The sequence below is a fragment of the Urtica dioica genome, chromosome 2 (genome assembly GCF_054948205.1).
Source record: "Urtica dioica subsp. dioica isolate 48M chromosome 2, U.dioica_male_clone48M_v1_H2, whole genome shotgun sequence".
Taxonomy (NCBI): Eukaryota; Viridiplantae; Streptophyta; class Magnoliopsida; order Rosales; family Urticaceae; genus Urtica; species Urtica dioica.
Window position 1 is genome coordinate 55361978 of NC_142757.1, and position 15171 is coordinate 55377148.

At 35.9% G+C, this 15171-nt stretch overlaps 2 protein-coding genes across 2 annotated transcripts; one reads left to right on the plus strand and one right to left on the minus strand.

Annotated features, from left to right (window-relative positions):
- The first annotated feature begins 2463 nt into the window (after window positions 1–2463).
- Window positions 2464–4554, plus strand: LOC149405868 (Putative AT-hook DNA-binding family protein). Its single transcript, XM_089604058.1, has one exon. It carries the CDS (start codon window positions 3117–3119, stop codon window positions 3981–3983), a length of 867 nt encoding a protein of 288 aa, XP_089460184.1. The 5' UTR covers window positions 2464–3116; the 3' UTR covers window positions 3984–4554.
- A 1761-nt stretch (window positions 4555–6315) lies between these two features.
- On the minus strand, window positions 6316–13555 carry ARK3 (armadillo repeat kinesin 3). Its single transcript, XM_089630409.1, has 19 exons — window positions 13048–13555; window positions 12456–12556; window positions 12230–12352; window positions 11917–12102; window positions 11335–11556; window positions 11095–11248; window positions 10841–10990; window positions 10285–10373; window positions 9990–10193; window positions 9760–9906; window positions 9188–9316; window positions 8930–9061; window positions 8708–8846; window positions 8536–8628; window positions 8311–8436; window positions 7855–7980; window positions 7280–7423; window positions 6820–6948; window positions 6316–6727 (listed from the first exon to the last, which is right to left on the minus strand). The coding sequence occupies exons 1-19, from the start codon at window positions 13256–13258 to the stop codon at window positions 6567–6569; spliced, it is 2766 nt and encodes a 921-aa protein (XP_089486535.1). The 5' UTR covers window positions 13259–13555; the 3' UTR covers window positions 6316–6566.
- Between the last annotated feature and the right edge of the window lie 1616 nt (window positions 13556–15171).

The following is a 15171-nucleotide window of genomic DNA, read 5'->3' on the forward strand; positions in this document are numbered from 1 at the left end:
TAATTGGTTTTTGTAATTTAATTGATCTTGAAGCAACTTGTTTAGAGCAGTTATCATCGAGGGATATACAGACGAATATTATAATAATATGTTTACCATCTAATACAAACACACAAAAAATGTAAATGAAAAAAAAAAAAACTAATATATTGTCACATATGAGGTTGACAAAATTTTTACAAGGTTGCTTGTTAGGAAATTGAAAATAATTTTATATATCATGAAATATTGTTTGAGATTATGCATTGAAAGTAAGTTAGAAATTGCATTTGTCGTTGTCGTACCAATGATCGAAATAGAGATAGTAACTAATGCGTAACGTAAATGAGTACGGGTGATACCTTATCAATTAATTTTTTTTAGGGTACATAGGATATAATGTTGGCTACATAACGAAAATGTATAAGATGTTAAAAGTTCGACCCCATCTTAATTAGCTATTTTTTGGGAGTTCAATTTCATTATTAACTTTGTTAGTCATGTTTTGATTGCAGGTGATTTCAGACATTGAACAACTCGATGTCTCATATTTCCTATTACACTTTGCAATCAATTGAGCTCATTTCCGTGCTTTTATTTCAATCATCAACAAAGCACTTCTTCTTCTTCTTCTTCTTCTTCTTCTTCTTCTTCTTCTTCTTCTTCTTCTTCTTCTTCTTCTTCTTCTTCTTAATATACTATTATTCAAAACATTACAAGTACAAGAATTACTAAAGTGGTACTAAAAGAGACTGATATATATAAGAGCCCCTCGTGGGTAAATAGTAACTCGGTACAATTCTCGGAATTATATTTAGAAAATAGTGTTTTTTTTTTTTCTGTCATTTCTCATATCGTTCTAAGAAACCAAAAAAGATTGTGTTGCGAGATTTTATTAGACAGGTTTTAGAAATGATTTGAGGGGCTAATTAGAAATAAACACAAAAAAATAGAAATAACAAGGATTGTTCATTTTAGTCACGTACTTTGGATATTATAGAGCACCGATTCTCTCTCTAGCTAGTACTACCTTACCTAGTAGGGAAATTGCTTGATATTGGTTAGATTTCTAAAACACGCTTAAAAAATATGATAATTAAGAATTAGTAAATATTAAGCCAATTTTTTTTTTTTTTAGGACAAGTGTTACTAAAGACTTTTTGTCTTTCTGAGTTTGATTGATGTTGAAATATAAATGAAAGCACACACGAATGGTTATTACTTATTAGTAGAGTGGTCTATATTTTCTACTTTAATTGGTGAACATATATAGGGTTGGTTTCCTTTTTCTTTCCCCTAATAATACTATGTACTTGTGGACCAATTAGGTAAAGTAATTGACGATGTTCATCATGGAGAATAAATTAAGATAGCTGAAACCAAACCGAGTTCTCCTATTAAAATAAAAAGAATAAAAAAAAAAGTATTTTAATTTTGAATCGACCCGAGATGAGCGGGGGATGTGCCACGTGGCAGACTGTTTTCTTTTTTTAAAAGCAATTGGACCTCCACTTATGCTAAGGGTTTTAAATTTAGAGATAAAGATTGAGGTTTTTTATTTGAGAGACCCCATTGTGGTGCATGTGGGTCATGGAAAATTGAATCATACACATAGACATAGATATATGTGTATATAATTTATTTGATGCAAAAAAAATGTATATAATTAATTTATATCTATATATATGTGTATATTATATATTAGTTATGCCTGTCTAGTCTACGTCTACATTTAGTTCATTTTTTTTTAAGTAAAACATTTAGTTCATTATTATAAATAAATTGTATGTTTGACGAATTGTAAATTGTTTATTGCTTTTTCTTTTTCTTTTTCTATATTAGTTTAGTTTAGAAGCTTTTAGCTTAGTCATGGGTAGGTTTAAATATTTCCGAGTTAGCTGGGAAAAAAAATTACCTGACTGATCAATGATCATCGATTCAAAGTGAGGTATAATTATAACTATCAAAGGAATAATAATGTTTTCCCTCATCTGTTGAGCCCAAGTTATGATTGCAACTACGACTAAAGAGATAGTAATAAGTTATAATAATAATTATTGAAGCCTTTTAATAACTGTGCGCAGATTAGGGAAAGGTGAAACTTCGTCATAAATCTAATCACGACAATTTATATATATAATAAAAAAAATTACCATAAGCTAATTCAAATTCAGGGTTTATATTAGCTGAAAACACTAGAGGACAAAAAACAATGGAGATGAGAGGGAAATGAAATTGGGAGATGACGATTATTAGTTAGTAGTGCTTAGGATAGGAATATGTGGACTTTTTTTCAAAATTATTGAGGGGTGTAATAATATTAATTATAATTTAAATATTGTATGTATGAAGAGAGAGAGAGAGAGAGAGAAAGTGGGGACCCATCCACCGCCCATGAGCACGCAGTCCTACCGAAACAAAACCCATCCATCCTCCGATCTATATTACCTATTCTCTGTTCATTCTTCATTTTTATTTATTTCTTAAATTTTTTTTAAAAAAAAACCAATCTAACCCTAACCCAACACTTAACACCTTCAAAGCAAGCCCTTTGCTAGTTACATCCCTATTTTCATCTCTCTCTCTCTCTCTCTCTCTCTCTCTTTCTCTCCCAAATTTCCAACAAACAACCCCCAAAACATTCAAACACTCCCACACATATCATGTTCAATTTCTCATACTATATTTAGTCAATATCCATCCATTAGAGAAGAAAGAAGAAGAAGAAGAAGAAGAAGAAGAAGAAGAAACAGAAGAAAGAAGAAAGATAGGCAATTGATCATATGTTTCAGCTGGGAATTTGGTGGGTTTAGCTACTCACTCTTTTTTTTTATTATTCTGTGTAGATCAATTCTAGCTAACAATTAGTAGATAGAGACCAAGTCAACTCAAATTTCTCTTCTTTTCTTTTCTTTTTCTTTTTTTCCTTCAAAAATCAACTCAATATTGTTCCACCAAAAAAAAAAAAAAAAAACCTAGGGTTTTAGTAGTACCATACCATAGAGAAAAAGAAAGAGATCATTAACTATATTTTCTTCTTCTTCTAACTTTCTCTCTAGCTCTCTAGCTCTTGTCTTGTATCATCAACACTAAAACCTCCAAATTAAAAAGAAAAAAAGAAGAGATCATAATTAAAAATGGACGCTCATTCTCTTCCACCGCCGTTCAACACGCGAGACTTCCACTTCCAGCAGCAATTCCACGACCAGCAAGACGACCCGGCCTCGGCCGGAAAAGAGGACCACCATCAGAGCCCCGGAAGAGACGACGGCGGCGACGACGACGGCGGCGGCGGGAGCGGCAGCGGCGACAGGATGACTCGCCGGCCGCGAGGCCGCCCCGCCGGATCGAAAAACAAGCCGAAGCCGCCGATCATCATCACCAGAGACAGCGCTAACGCGCTCCGAACCCACGTCATGGAGATCGCCGACGGCTGCGACGTCGTGGACTCCGTCGCCACCTTCGCGCGCCGCCGCCAGCGCGGCGTCTGCATCATGTCCGGCACCGGCACCGTCGCCAACGTCACTCTCCGCCAGCCCGCCTCTCCGGGAGCGGTGGTGACCCTCCACGGCCGCTTCGAGATCCTGTCCCTGGCCGGCTCGTTCCTTCCGCCGCCCGCCCCACCGGCGGCGACCGGATTGACGATCTACCTCGCCGGAGGACAGGGGCAGGTGGTGGGCGGGTCAGTGGTCGGGTCGCTCCTGGCGTCGGGGCCCGTCGTGGTGATGGCGGCCTCGTTCAGCAACGCCGCCTACGAGCGCCTCCCTCTCGACGACGCCGTCGGTGGGTCCCACGGCGGCGGACCGGAGGTCGACGCGCAGATTGGATCTCCGCCGCCGCCTCAGCATTTGATGGCGGAGAATTCGTCTTCTTCTTCGGCGGCGGCGGCGGGGTTTCACGGGTTGCCGCAGAATCTGTTGAACTCGATTCATATGCCGACGGATCATCATCAGCAGCCTTACTGGCCTTCCTCCGCTGGAGCTCGGCCTCCGCCGCCGTACTGATTGTGGTGGTTGTCCACGTCATCAAGGTCTGGTCATTTATCTTACACTCTCTCTCTCTCTCTCTCATATTCCGGTTATTGATCATATTTAGCTAAGAGATAGAGGGGAGAGAGAGCGAGAGAGCATTAGGAACTAGAACAGAATATTCGGATGGAGAAATATAAATGTGGACGTGCATTATATATACATATATATATATATATATATGTGTGTGTGTATGTATGTATGTATGGTAAATGTTCAGGTAGTCACGTCTGTTGTAGTGATATTGATGATGATGATGATCAGAAGGTTCTTTTTTTTTTTTTTTTTTTTTTAATTTTCAGTTGTTTTTCTATGTTGTGGTTTTTGTGTTTTGGTATTTTTGATGTTTATTAGAGCAGTATGAGTAAGACGATGGTTAGTTTTTTTTTTTTTTTTTTTAAATTATTGTTTAAAATTCTTAAGTTGATCAGATGATGTTGATTATTATTGGGAAAGGAAAGGATTTTTTTTTTTTTTGTTTTGTATATTTCATGAGATGAATTTCATGGTGGAGTTAGTCGAATAATTATTGTCATCGTATTTTAAATGACTTGACCGTCTTATTAACTTATGGTTTTTTCAGCTTCTATATATCCATATCGCCTCATATAATTTGCATTCCCATTCATATTCGTACATTCGTCCATACATTAATAAACTGAAGAATACAAATAACAAAATATAGTACAAGTCTCTTCTCTTCTAGTGCATATATATATATATATATATATATACATATATATATATATATACATATATATATATATATACATATATATATATATACATATATATACATATAATAAAACTGCTTCTCATTCCTGGACATAGTATTTATTACTTATACATTATATATATTTAAAATATATATACACATGTTTGTGTCTGTACACTGTAAATAAAGTGGTCAAAACCTAAAAACCCTTAATTAGTAATTCACGTGTGCGTGTGAGAGAGAGGTTGAGCAAAGAGGTATGGGCTGAGAGTTTTCCATGACATAACATGTTTCAACGAGAGAGAGAGAGAGAGAGAGAGAGAGAGAGAGAGAGAGAGAGAGAGAGAGAGAGAGAGGGAGAGAGAGAGAGAGAGAGAGAGAGAGAGAGGTATTGCGATACACGTGCACTGCTCTGAACAAGCTGTTTCACGAGGCACAAATCAAAGCTCTCTTGAAGTGAACACTTTCATTACATGCCCACAATGAGAGAAGAAAAAAGAAAAAAAAGAGACCAATGAGCTACAAAGTACAGGTTCTCTGAACCCAAGAGACAACATCTATAGATACATACAGATATAGAGATATAGTCATGAGTCATGACTCATGAGATGAGGTTATCCACTCTCTCTGGATTCGATACTATAAATGTGTCGTATCTCATGAGATTCTTATACTATAAATTTATGGTCCTTTCTTTTGCTTTATATAAATATCCGATTCTCTGAATCCTCTTCTACCACTTTTGTTTTTTTCATGGTCAACTCACTATTAAAATTAGAGATATATGTCATGAAGTTGAAGTGTTGAAAGAAAGAAAGAAAGAAAACAAATTATCATCTGTTTTTTTGTTTGGATATATATACGGGCAATTATATTCTAGTACTATTATATCTATTATTGTGTCATTATTTTGATACTATGAGTTCGACAGATGCTTTAATCATTGTCGTTGGTTGCCAAAATCATTCTCGTCCTTTTATGAATTGTGACCTATCCTTTTATGGAATAATTCTTTCGCTTACAACTCTTTTCTCATGTCCCAAGTTTCTTATCTTTAAAATGTTAGACCCACTAAATGATAATAATCAATTGTAGGTGTAATGAAATGAATCTGGATTCTATAAACAATGTCATCAATTTTTTTTCATTATAAACATTTTTTTTTTAAATCTAATTCAAAAGTGATGGCGTGACTTATTTTTATTGGGAGACATTGAAGGAGACATGATAATGAGACGGACAATCTGGGTTCAATGTGTGAAGCAATTAGCAAACAAATGAGTTGGTTAAAAAAAGGAAGATAAAACTTTCATTTAACGTAACCCATTATAAGCATGCAAAAAGTGTTGCATTTTATATTTATCTTACACCATCGAATCCATATATTAGATTGGACGCTTTTTTAGACTTACATATGACAAACACCGTTAATTAATAATAGTAACGTTTGCAAATTCCTTCCACTATTATTAGTATATGACAATTCGGATACAATAAGAGAGGCTTCGATAATTTCTGTCTACGTGTCAATCTTTATCCTAAATATATGACAATAAATTATGCAGAATATTAGCATATACCAATAACAGAAAATTAGAAGAAAGGCCCTTCCAAGGGCATTCAAATTATTTGTTACGGTGATTAATAAGGAGATATATATTTCTTATGATCACCTTTCCCTACTTTCTATTCTATACAACAAAAATATACAAACTGATCATATAAACGACACCAATCAATCCAGAACAAACAACTTAATGAACTACTTGAAAGCTTGGGGTGAGTAAAAAATATGACTACACAATGTATAATATATGAATAAACAAAAAATCATGATAATAATGTCAAAAGTCGATCCTGAGTCGCCTGAGCTCGGCGACGAAAGCGGGGCTGGAAATGAGAGTCCTTTGGGCGAGGTTTCGAATGTCTTCTCTCGAACAGTCTCGAGATATACGGACCAATTCCCACAAAGCTCCTCCGCCGATCATGTCTCTCGCGTTCGCTTCTGCACCGCCCACACAAAAAAAAAACCCTAAATCTCTTTTTGGTCCATTATCAAGATAGAAAGGAAAAAAAAAAAAAAAAGATCGTACGCACCGTGTTGCGCCAAGTGGCACAAGGCGAGCTCGATGTGGCGTCTGATGGCCGAGGCTTCGTTGTTGGCGTTCTGTACGATCCACGGAAGTGCACCGTCGTCGATCAATAGAGACCTTCCGTTCTTGCTCCCTGATAATATTAATACGAAATAATTAGACAAAATAGCACCATTTGAAATTAATTTACTAGCTAGATAGCCGAAGTTTAGTAGCTAACAAAATCGCCAATCTTTTTCTTTTTTAATTATAAAAGATAAATTTATCATTGTCAAAAAAAATATTGACATGGTCAAAAAAATTATAGACATCTGAATACTTGTACGTTTTGTAAATTTTGTTATTTTACTAATTTTAGATAAACCTTATCTTTTTTACAAATCCATTATTTTCAACTGGCTATACAACTACAACACCCTAATTTATTTTCAATGAAAACATAGAGGTAATAATCTGGTGTATACCTTGTGTAGAAGCTCTAGATTCGCATTTAGCGAAATTAGCGATTCCACGGGCGACTTGAGCGAGAACATCAGAGTGTCCGCTTCTGACCATCCCAAGCAACGCTTTTATTCCACCTTCCCCACGAAGCTTCGTCTGTAACTTATCTGAATCACAACCACCCGATTTTCGCTTGCTTCAATTGAATTTCAGGAACTTTTTTTTTCCTTTTTTTTGGGGGAGCAAAGTGACCTTTATAGGTGATTGATTTTGAAATAGTTTGAGTCATTTTTTAATTTAATTTTTATCAAACGCAACACCTAAACAACTTAAAACATATATACAAATCTAATAACTCATTTATACTTTTAAAAAGTCACATTAACACAGATCTTACTCTAAAAAATATATAAGAATTGGACTTTTATTAGGTGTTTTAAATATGTTTTAAGGTATTATTTAATTTATGAAAAAATTAATTTATTTTCGAAAAGGACTTTAATGCTACCAAAGTTTAAAAATAAAAAATAGTTCCAAGGACTATTTGCGCTTAAAAGCCAAACTAATCATAGCAATATAGTATATGGTTTAGTATTACCGTTTCCACAGAGATTGGCCACAGCTCCGGCGACCATTCGAAGAGTCTGCGGGTCTCCGGCGTTCTCCGCTGTCATCGATAATAATCCGATACCGCCCTGAGCCATTATCAGCTCCTGATTGCTTTCTGATTAATAAATAATTATTAATTATATATATATATATATATATATATATTTATTTTCAGAGATCAACATCGGTAGATTGAAACCGTGGTAGTAAGATAAAACAAAAGTGTGCAAAAAAAAAAACTTAAAACCCGTAAACCAGTCCGGTTCGGTTCAGTTTGGTTTATTTTCTTAAAACGGTTTGGTCCGTGACTCCGGTCTCAATTTTTCCGAACCGTTTAAAACAGTCCGGTCCGGTTTTGAGACTGATTTTAAATTGGACCGGACCGTTCACACCCCTTACAAAATCATGGTCTTATTTATTTATTTATTTTTATATTTATTATTACCGTTCATTGCAAGGTTGGCAATGGCACCGGCAGCGACTCTGTGGATGGTTTCATCGTCCGATGTTTTGAGTAGCATCAGAAGCGACGTTAGACCGCCCGCTTCCACGATCTTCTCTTGGTTCGACTCTGAAGTACATATAAAAATAAAAAATAAAAAATAAATTGGCACTTCTAAAATTTGGCTCTGAAAAAGTTTTATGAACAAGGTGATCGAGCGATTCTTACCTTCGGCTGCAAGATTCGCCACGACTTTAACAGCATGGATACGAACATCGGCGTCTTCGGCTTCAAGCAACGACAAGATCTTTTGCAATCCCACTGAAAAAGTGATTTTGTGTTATATATTTATATAATTAAGGGAAAATCGATATGAATTGTAGGAGATCGAGCCTAAAACCTTGCTCGAAGAGTTTGGCTATCGAAGCTTTCTCTTCGGTTCCTGATTCCTTGAGCTGTGTATTCCTAACTTGATCCATCAGTGAGTCTAGGCCACCGAGAATTCTTCCGGGTTCACTAATATCGAGCTGTTTCCTTGTCTGAAAAAAAAAATTAATAATAATTTTTACACAACAATGAAAGGTCATTTCTTACATAAGCAAGTTCAACTTTTTTTTTTTACCTCGTCAGCTTCGAAACTTATTTGCATTAACTGACTTTGAAGCGCGGCAATTTCGTTTTCTAGTTTCTCTTTCTGATGGGCCTCGTCTTCAAGCATTTTCCGAAGCTTGACGATTTCGGAATTACCCGCTGCCTATTTTGGAACAATAACACACCCGGGACATGAAAACGAGAACTGTGTTGGGTTCGGACAAAGAACAGAATTGAAAAGGTGAAATAAAAGTCAGAAAGAGAAAGAGAGAAGGGAATAATTATATACCTCAGACCTTTTCCATTGTGAAAGTTGGTTTCTTAGGGAACAAACTTCGTCTTCGGCGACCTTCCTTTGATGAGCCTCTCTCTGGAGCTTCTTCTTCAGTTCTGCAATTTCCTCTATAGCTGATAGATTCTGTGAAATAGCATGGAATTTTTTTAGCTTGCCTTTTTAGATCTTTAAACCGGACGTCTTAAACAGTTTGAAAAACATTGATAAGACCAAATAAGAAGAAAAAAAAACCCTAACCGGACCGGACCGAACCGAACCGAATTGAACCGTTGCAGGCCAGTCCGATCCGGTTTGAATTGTTTGAAAGATTATTTATTTTTTATTTTACAAATTTAACTATAAACATGTTATCATTAATCTTAGTTACAAATTATCATATTTAAATGGTGGTTCTTTACGGTTATTTTGGACATCACATTGTTAAGACCATTCAATGTGAATGTTGAAACACTAGGTACAGATGGGAAAATTTGTAGGTTTGTGTGAATCTATATACAGAAGGTTTTTATTATTAGTTTTGTTTTATTTATAAAAAAAAAAAAAAAAAAAATCAATTCAATTGGTACCTCTTTGTTAGAGACGACTTTGGCACTATCATCTCTCGTCCCGTTTGCGATTTTTTCATTCCCGTGGCTTCGCTGATTTATCATCAACTGATCTTCGAGCTTCTTTATCGACTCCATATAGTCTTTTTGATACTTCAATCTTTCCCTCTACATGAAATGAATGAAAAAAAGAAACATTGATCACAATAAGTTCGTTCGATCGGGCTTTAAAAAAGCAAAATTTCACATACCTCCAATGCCTCGGAATAACTCACTTCGGCCTCGGATATCTGATCTCGGGCCTCTAAAGCCAATCTTTCGAGTTCGTCCTTGAACGCTTTTTGTTGCCTTTCATGCTCAGCCATGAGCTTGTCCAACTGAATGTCGAGGCTTCTCGACAAGCTTTTGTAATCGAATTCCTCCTTCAGTTTCAACATGTTTTCCACTTTCATGGCCTAAAAAAAACAGACGAGAGAATTAAGTCGGCATTTATATATATCTATCTATCTATATATGGGCTCAAATTACTTGGCGAAAAACACACACCCTTTGCCCGAACATGATAGTACTGGTCGTCTCTCCTCGGTGGCGCGGTGATGGGCCGATGGTAATCACTAACGAAGTTCTTGCCGTGCCTGTAACATAACCACAATTAGTTAAAAAAAACAAAAAAAAAATTTAAAAAAAATCGCTAAATTGAAATTTGAGTTTTGCAAAGTAGCCAACAGTTTGTATATATTGCAATATAGCCATTTACTAAATTGAACAAGATAAGGCTGATAGAATTACCCTTATCGACTACCAATTAAAAAAGAAAAAAAAACCCTTAGAAATCGAGGAAAACCACGCATGTACGGAAAAAATCAGATCAAGTAAAAAAAAAAAAAAAAAAAAAAAAACAAAACCATTCGAAACTATATACCTCCAAATTTGGAGGTTAATATTGGTTAATAACAGTCTATAAAGGTATATGTTGGTTAACATCAATTGCGAAAAAAAAGGATAGAATCGGGATGCAATTTCTTTTAATTAGTTGTCGCATCATCAAAATTGGCTACTTTAGTGCGTGTAATTTTTCAGAGAGAAGTTTCGTCTTTCTTACCTCCAAACGAATCTTTGAGCAATCTCGTGAGCTTCGAGTCTCGTACCGGAACGTGTGCGCTGTTCTCGGCCAGAGCATTGATGCACTTCCCTAACGCACTCAGCGATAAGTTGATCGATTTCGCTTCCTCTAACGTGTGTCCTTCACTACCTGCAAAACCAGCCTCAAGTCAACATCGTTGTAATAATAGATACCTAATAATATAAGAGTATAAACTATAAGATGTTTAAAAGTTTAAATCCTAATACACCGACCCGACTTGTCTATTCTCTCTGAACCGGCGAGATCGACTACGACCAGCTTGCCCTTCCGAATTAGAGGAGCCTTAAGATTTTTAACTGCCTGAGAGTTTCCATTTTCATTCGAAGTACTTTGATCTTTTTTCTTAACATGTCTCTTCACTTGTACCTGTTACAGTAGACTTCATTAGTTAAAGATCCAAACTTATATCCCCTGAAAATGATAAAAAAAAGTGTTAAACTTTGGTGTTTTACCATCAAAATCGCGTGGCTACGAGACGACTCGGTGTTCAATTTTGTGTTTGCGGCGAAACGGTGCGCTTCTCCGAGCCTCAAAAGCTCCATGAAACTCTGATGGTCCCTGATATCGACTAGGCTAGCCCCGGGTAGTGACACGTCACCGGTTTTTGGGTCTTCCACGATCGCAATGTTATCATTTGAGGGATCAAGAAGATCTTGTATCGTCTCCATATAAAGCTGCAAATACCCATTAAAAGAGGAAGAAAAATAAATATATATGTATACATATAACTGTTATGAATCACACCAGAAAATTATCATCATGTCTGAGAGACAAAAGGGAATTTCTTTCCGTTCCTAGTTACTATTAAAAGCCCATCATATTCCGAGAAGTAATAAAGCACGAAACAATGATAAAAGTACATACTAAAAAAACAAAATGTCAAAAAATTACCAATATATCAAAGCATATCACAAAACAGGGAATCTTGTTCAGCTCCTAATTACTAAAGGCGCGTAATATCCGAGAAGTAAAAGAGCATGAAACAAGAAGTCACGGTTACAGGGAAAAGTATATACAAAGAAATATGCATATACCTGAAGATAAGAAACGGACAACGAGTCGGTCTCTAAGGAGATATCGGATAAAATATCTTCCATGGCGCGGACCATAATACCACGAGCAGCGGTATCTTCGTCTCCAAGTCTCCCGAGTGTATACGTTTTACCCGTTCCAGTCTGCCCATACGCCATCACCGTCCCATTATAACCCTCCAACACACTCTGCCAAATATATAAACATATATGATTATATATATAATAATATAAAAAAATAAAAAAAATAAAAAAAAAACAAGGCATGTTACTAGAAATTTGCTACGTTGAAATTCGGGGGCTTTTTTTTACATACCTCCACGACCGGCTTTGCCACGACTTCGTAGACACGCTTTTGAGACGCGAACTCGGTCAGAACTTCGTCGAACTCGAACGTATCGGCATCCCAGTTGTTCTTACGCAGCTTCAATCTTTTGAGCTATACGAATAAGTTGAAGATATGGAATTACTTGAGAGCCATATAATTTGGTATTGAAGCTATAGAGATATATCAAGACATTTATATGTGTGCATATATATACCTCTGGTTGTAACTCTACACAATCAGCAAAGTCGGCATCGGATACCAATTCCTCCGAGTTTCGGGGTCGCAGTCTTACAGCCACTCGAACTCTTCCCAAAACTATATATACATGAACATACAACATATATTAGGGAATTCATTTGCAATTAAGGTCAGATTTGAAAAATGCGAACCAGTATGTTGACTTAGAAGACCTGCCCAGACAATAATACGGGTTAGGACTATAATGATGACAGAGTATATGGAAAATTTATTTCTTCTACCAATTTTAAACACAAAAAGTACATGTATTATAAACATTGAGATCATCATTCTATTATGTAGTGATTCTTTGACCCTTTTAAGAAAGAAAAAAAAAAAAGAATGTAATATACCAGCCGAGATAATCTGTTCCCATAACTGATTTTGGATACCCATAGAGGGACCTAAATTCTTGATTTTGCTTAATCAATTCCGCAAATCACAAACCCAACGCAGCAATAATCACATTACAAATGTCAAACCTAAGATCTCAAATCACACATGTTTCTTCATCCCAATAATGACAAAAAAAAAAAAAAAGAAAAAAAAACACACACACACACACAAACCTCCAGAGCAATCGTCCTTTGAAGCCGAGTGGGACCCACCAATAGAGCCGGTACTGCTCCGACGAGGCCCAAATGAAGAAGAAGAAAAGGGCAAAGACTTCGATTTCAGCGTCGTTTTTGGAGCAGAGTTCACGGAAGGAGGTTTGTTATCTGCTTTCAGCGACCCTCTCTGACTTCCATTCCTGTAATTAGAACCACCCGAAGCAGCCATTTTCACACACAGCGAGCTCAAAGCACTCACGAGCTCAGAAATGCCATGCGAGAGAGAGAGAGAGAGAGAGAATAAAGATTGAAGCTTTATTTCAACAACGAATAAAAGACTTGAGCTTTCGGTGGTTTGAGATAAATTCAGAGACAACCCAAGTTGGGAAATTGATATTGAAGTAAAACCCAGAAAGAGAAAGGCAAATAATATATTTTTTTTTCTCTTATTAATTTTATCAGAATATAGAGTTAGGTTTTGAAATCGGTGTTGAAGTTATGAATGCACAAAGAGTCGGAGAGAGATTGAGAAATGGTTTTTTTTTTTTAATTGAGAAAGTGTATTGAAGTCATGGTTTTTTTTTAGGTGGTGAGTGAGAGTGGTGGAACAGTGGACCTAAAATCGGGTTAGACGTGACTCAGATGAATCCGTATATGTGCTTTTTCTTATAAAAAAAATATCCACTAAAAAGTCCACTTAGTACATATTCACACGATATTTGTATAGGATAATAAAACAATCACGTATGATTTCTACTATATTGACATAATGACAGTCTCACTCTCACCATTTTCTTCTTCTTAAAAATTAGCAAAAAAAAAAAAATCATTTTTTTACGATTGAAACATATATTTATTTTATTATTTTACAAGTTGTTAATCATATAATTAGCACAGTCCATGTCCTCGGTACTTCCGAAAATAGTAAGAATTCAGCATTGAGTCCGAGTCAAATAGGTCCGAAGACTTATTAACTTTAAGAAACGGCTCGTTCATAAGGGAAGAATAAACTCTACCGAGTAGAACTTCGAAGAAAAAAGAAACTTATAGCTCCAAAGAATAGTCAAAACCAAGAAAACATGATCACATCATAATATAAATAATAACTGCCTGAGAGCACATGCTCAGCGTTTACTTTAGAGAGAATAACTCCAAAGCGGTTATATAAAATAAACACGCACTCATCAAAAATAAGAAGTTTAAAATAACGGAAATGCTCTGTGATACGGGTCACGACCACGAATGACCCACTCACATTTTGACACGTGGCAGCACAGTGCCACGTGTCAAAATGTGAGTGGGTCGTTCGCTGGTCGTGACCCGTGTCACATAGCAATGCTCTTAAAATAACTATCATATCATGGGCTTGATCACCCCATGATTTTCAAACTCACCGGTCACCACTATAAAAAAGAAGAAAAGCAACAAAGAAAAAAGGTAGAACCGAAGTACACGTCAAAAATCTCACCTATCACACAGCATCCCCATTTATATTCTCTTTTTTTAAGGTTTATCTGTATTTAGAGAAAATCTTGCCCGAAACCTTTATATGGACTGCGTGTGCGGAGCCTAATATTCTTCCCATGACAATTGTTGTTATATTTTTGCATGTTAACACAAACCAAATTTTAACTATTAAAAATTATACAATATTACTTGTATCAATACACCCCACCAGCAGTGGACCCAGTCATTGGCATATTTTGATGGGGTATGAAGGAAAGTTCGGTCTTATTGTCTCTAAGTGATCAACTTCAAATGTTGAAAATGCGATTTAGACCAGATCGGGTTAAGCAATTTTTTTTTCGTGTATTTAAAGTTAGGTTTGAGTTAAGAATATATTAAATTTGAGTACAACATGTTAATTGTTAGCATGTTCATACTTAAGCTCAGAATTGCTTATTTTAATTATTTTTTCTAGTTAAATTTATACAACTTAAAAGAAAATTAGTAGAACGAGTTAAATCAGATCAAATCGAACGACATCGATCATTTTTCATTTGTTTGGGTCTGATAAAAAAAATTAAGCTATTTTAAAATGTTCCGATCTAATTTCAAAACTATTTTAGATGGGATACGTACGATCATGCACAGGCGTAAGAAGAGAGATGACCTTCGCTATGTTAATAATAAGAAGGATAA

What these genes read in the sequence shown, in the direction of transcription:
- LOC149405868 (XM_089604058.1), top strand. Translation starts at nt 3,117, where the DNA reads ATGGACGCTCATTCTCTTCCACCGCCGTTCAACACGCGAGACTTCCAC.
- ARK3 (XM_089630409.1), bottom strand. Translation starts at nt 13,258, where the DNA reads ATGGCTGCTTCGGGTGGTTCTAATTACAGGAATGGAAGTCAGAGAGGG. An exon ending in AAAGGACGATTGCTCTGGAG is followed by an intron (nt 12,557 to 13,047) that starts GTTTGTGTGTGT and finishes ATGTATATATAG; the next exon opens with TTTTGGGAAGAGTTCGAGTG. An exon ending in TGCCAACCTTGCAATGAACG is followed by an intron (nt 7,981 to 8,310) that starts GTAATAATAAAT and finishes TTTATTAATCAG; the next exon opens with AAAGCAATCAGGAGCTGATA.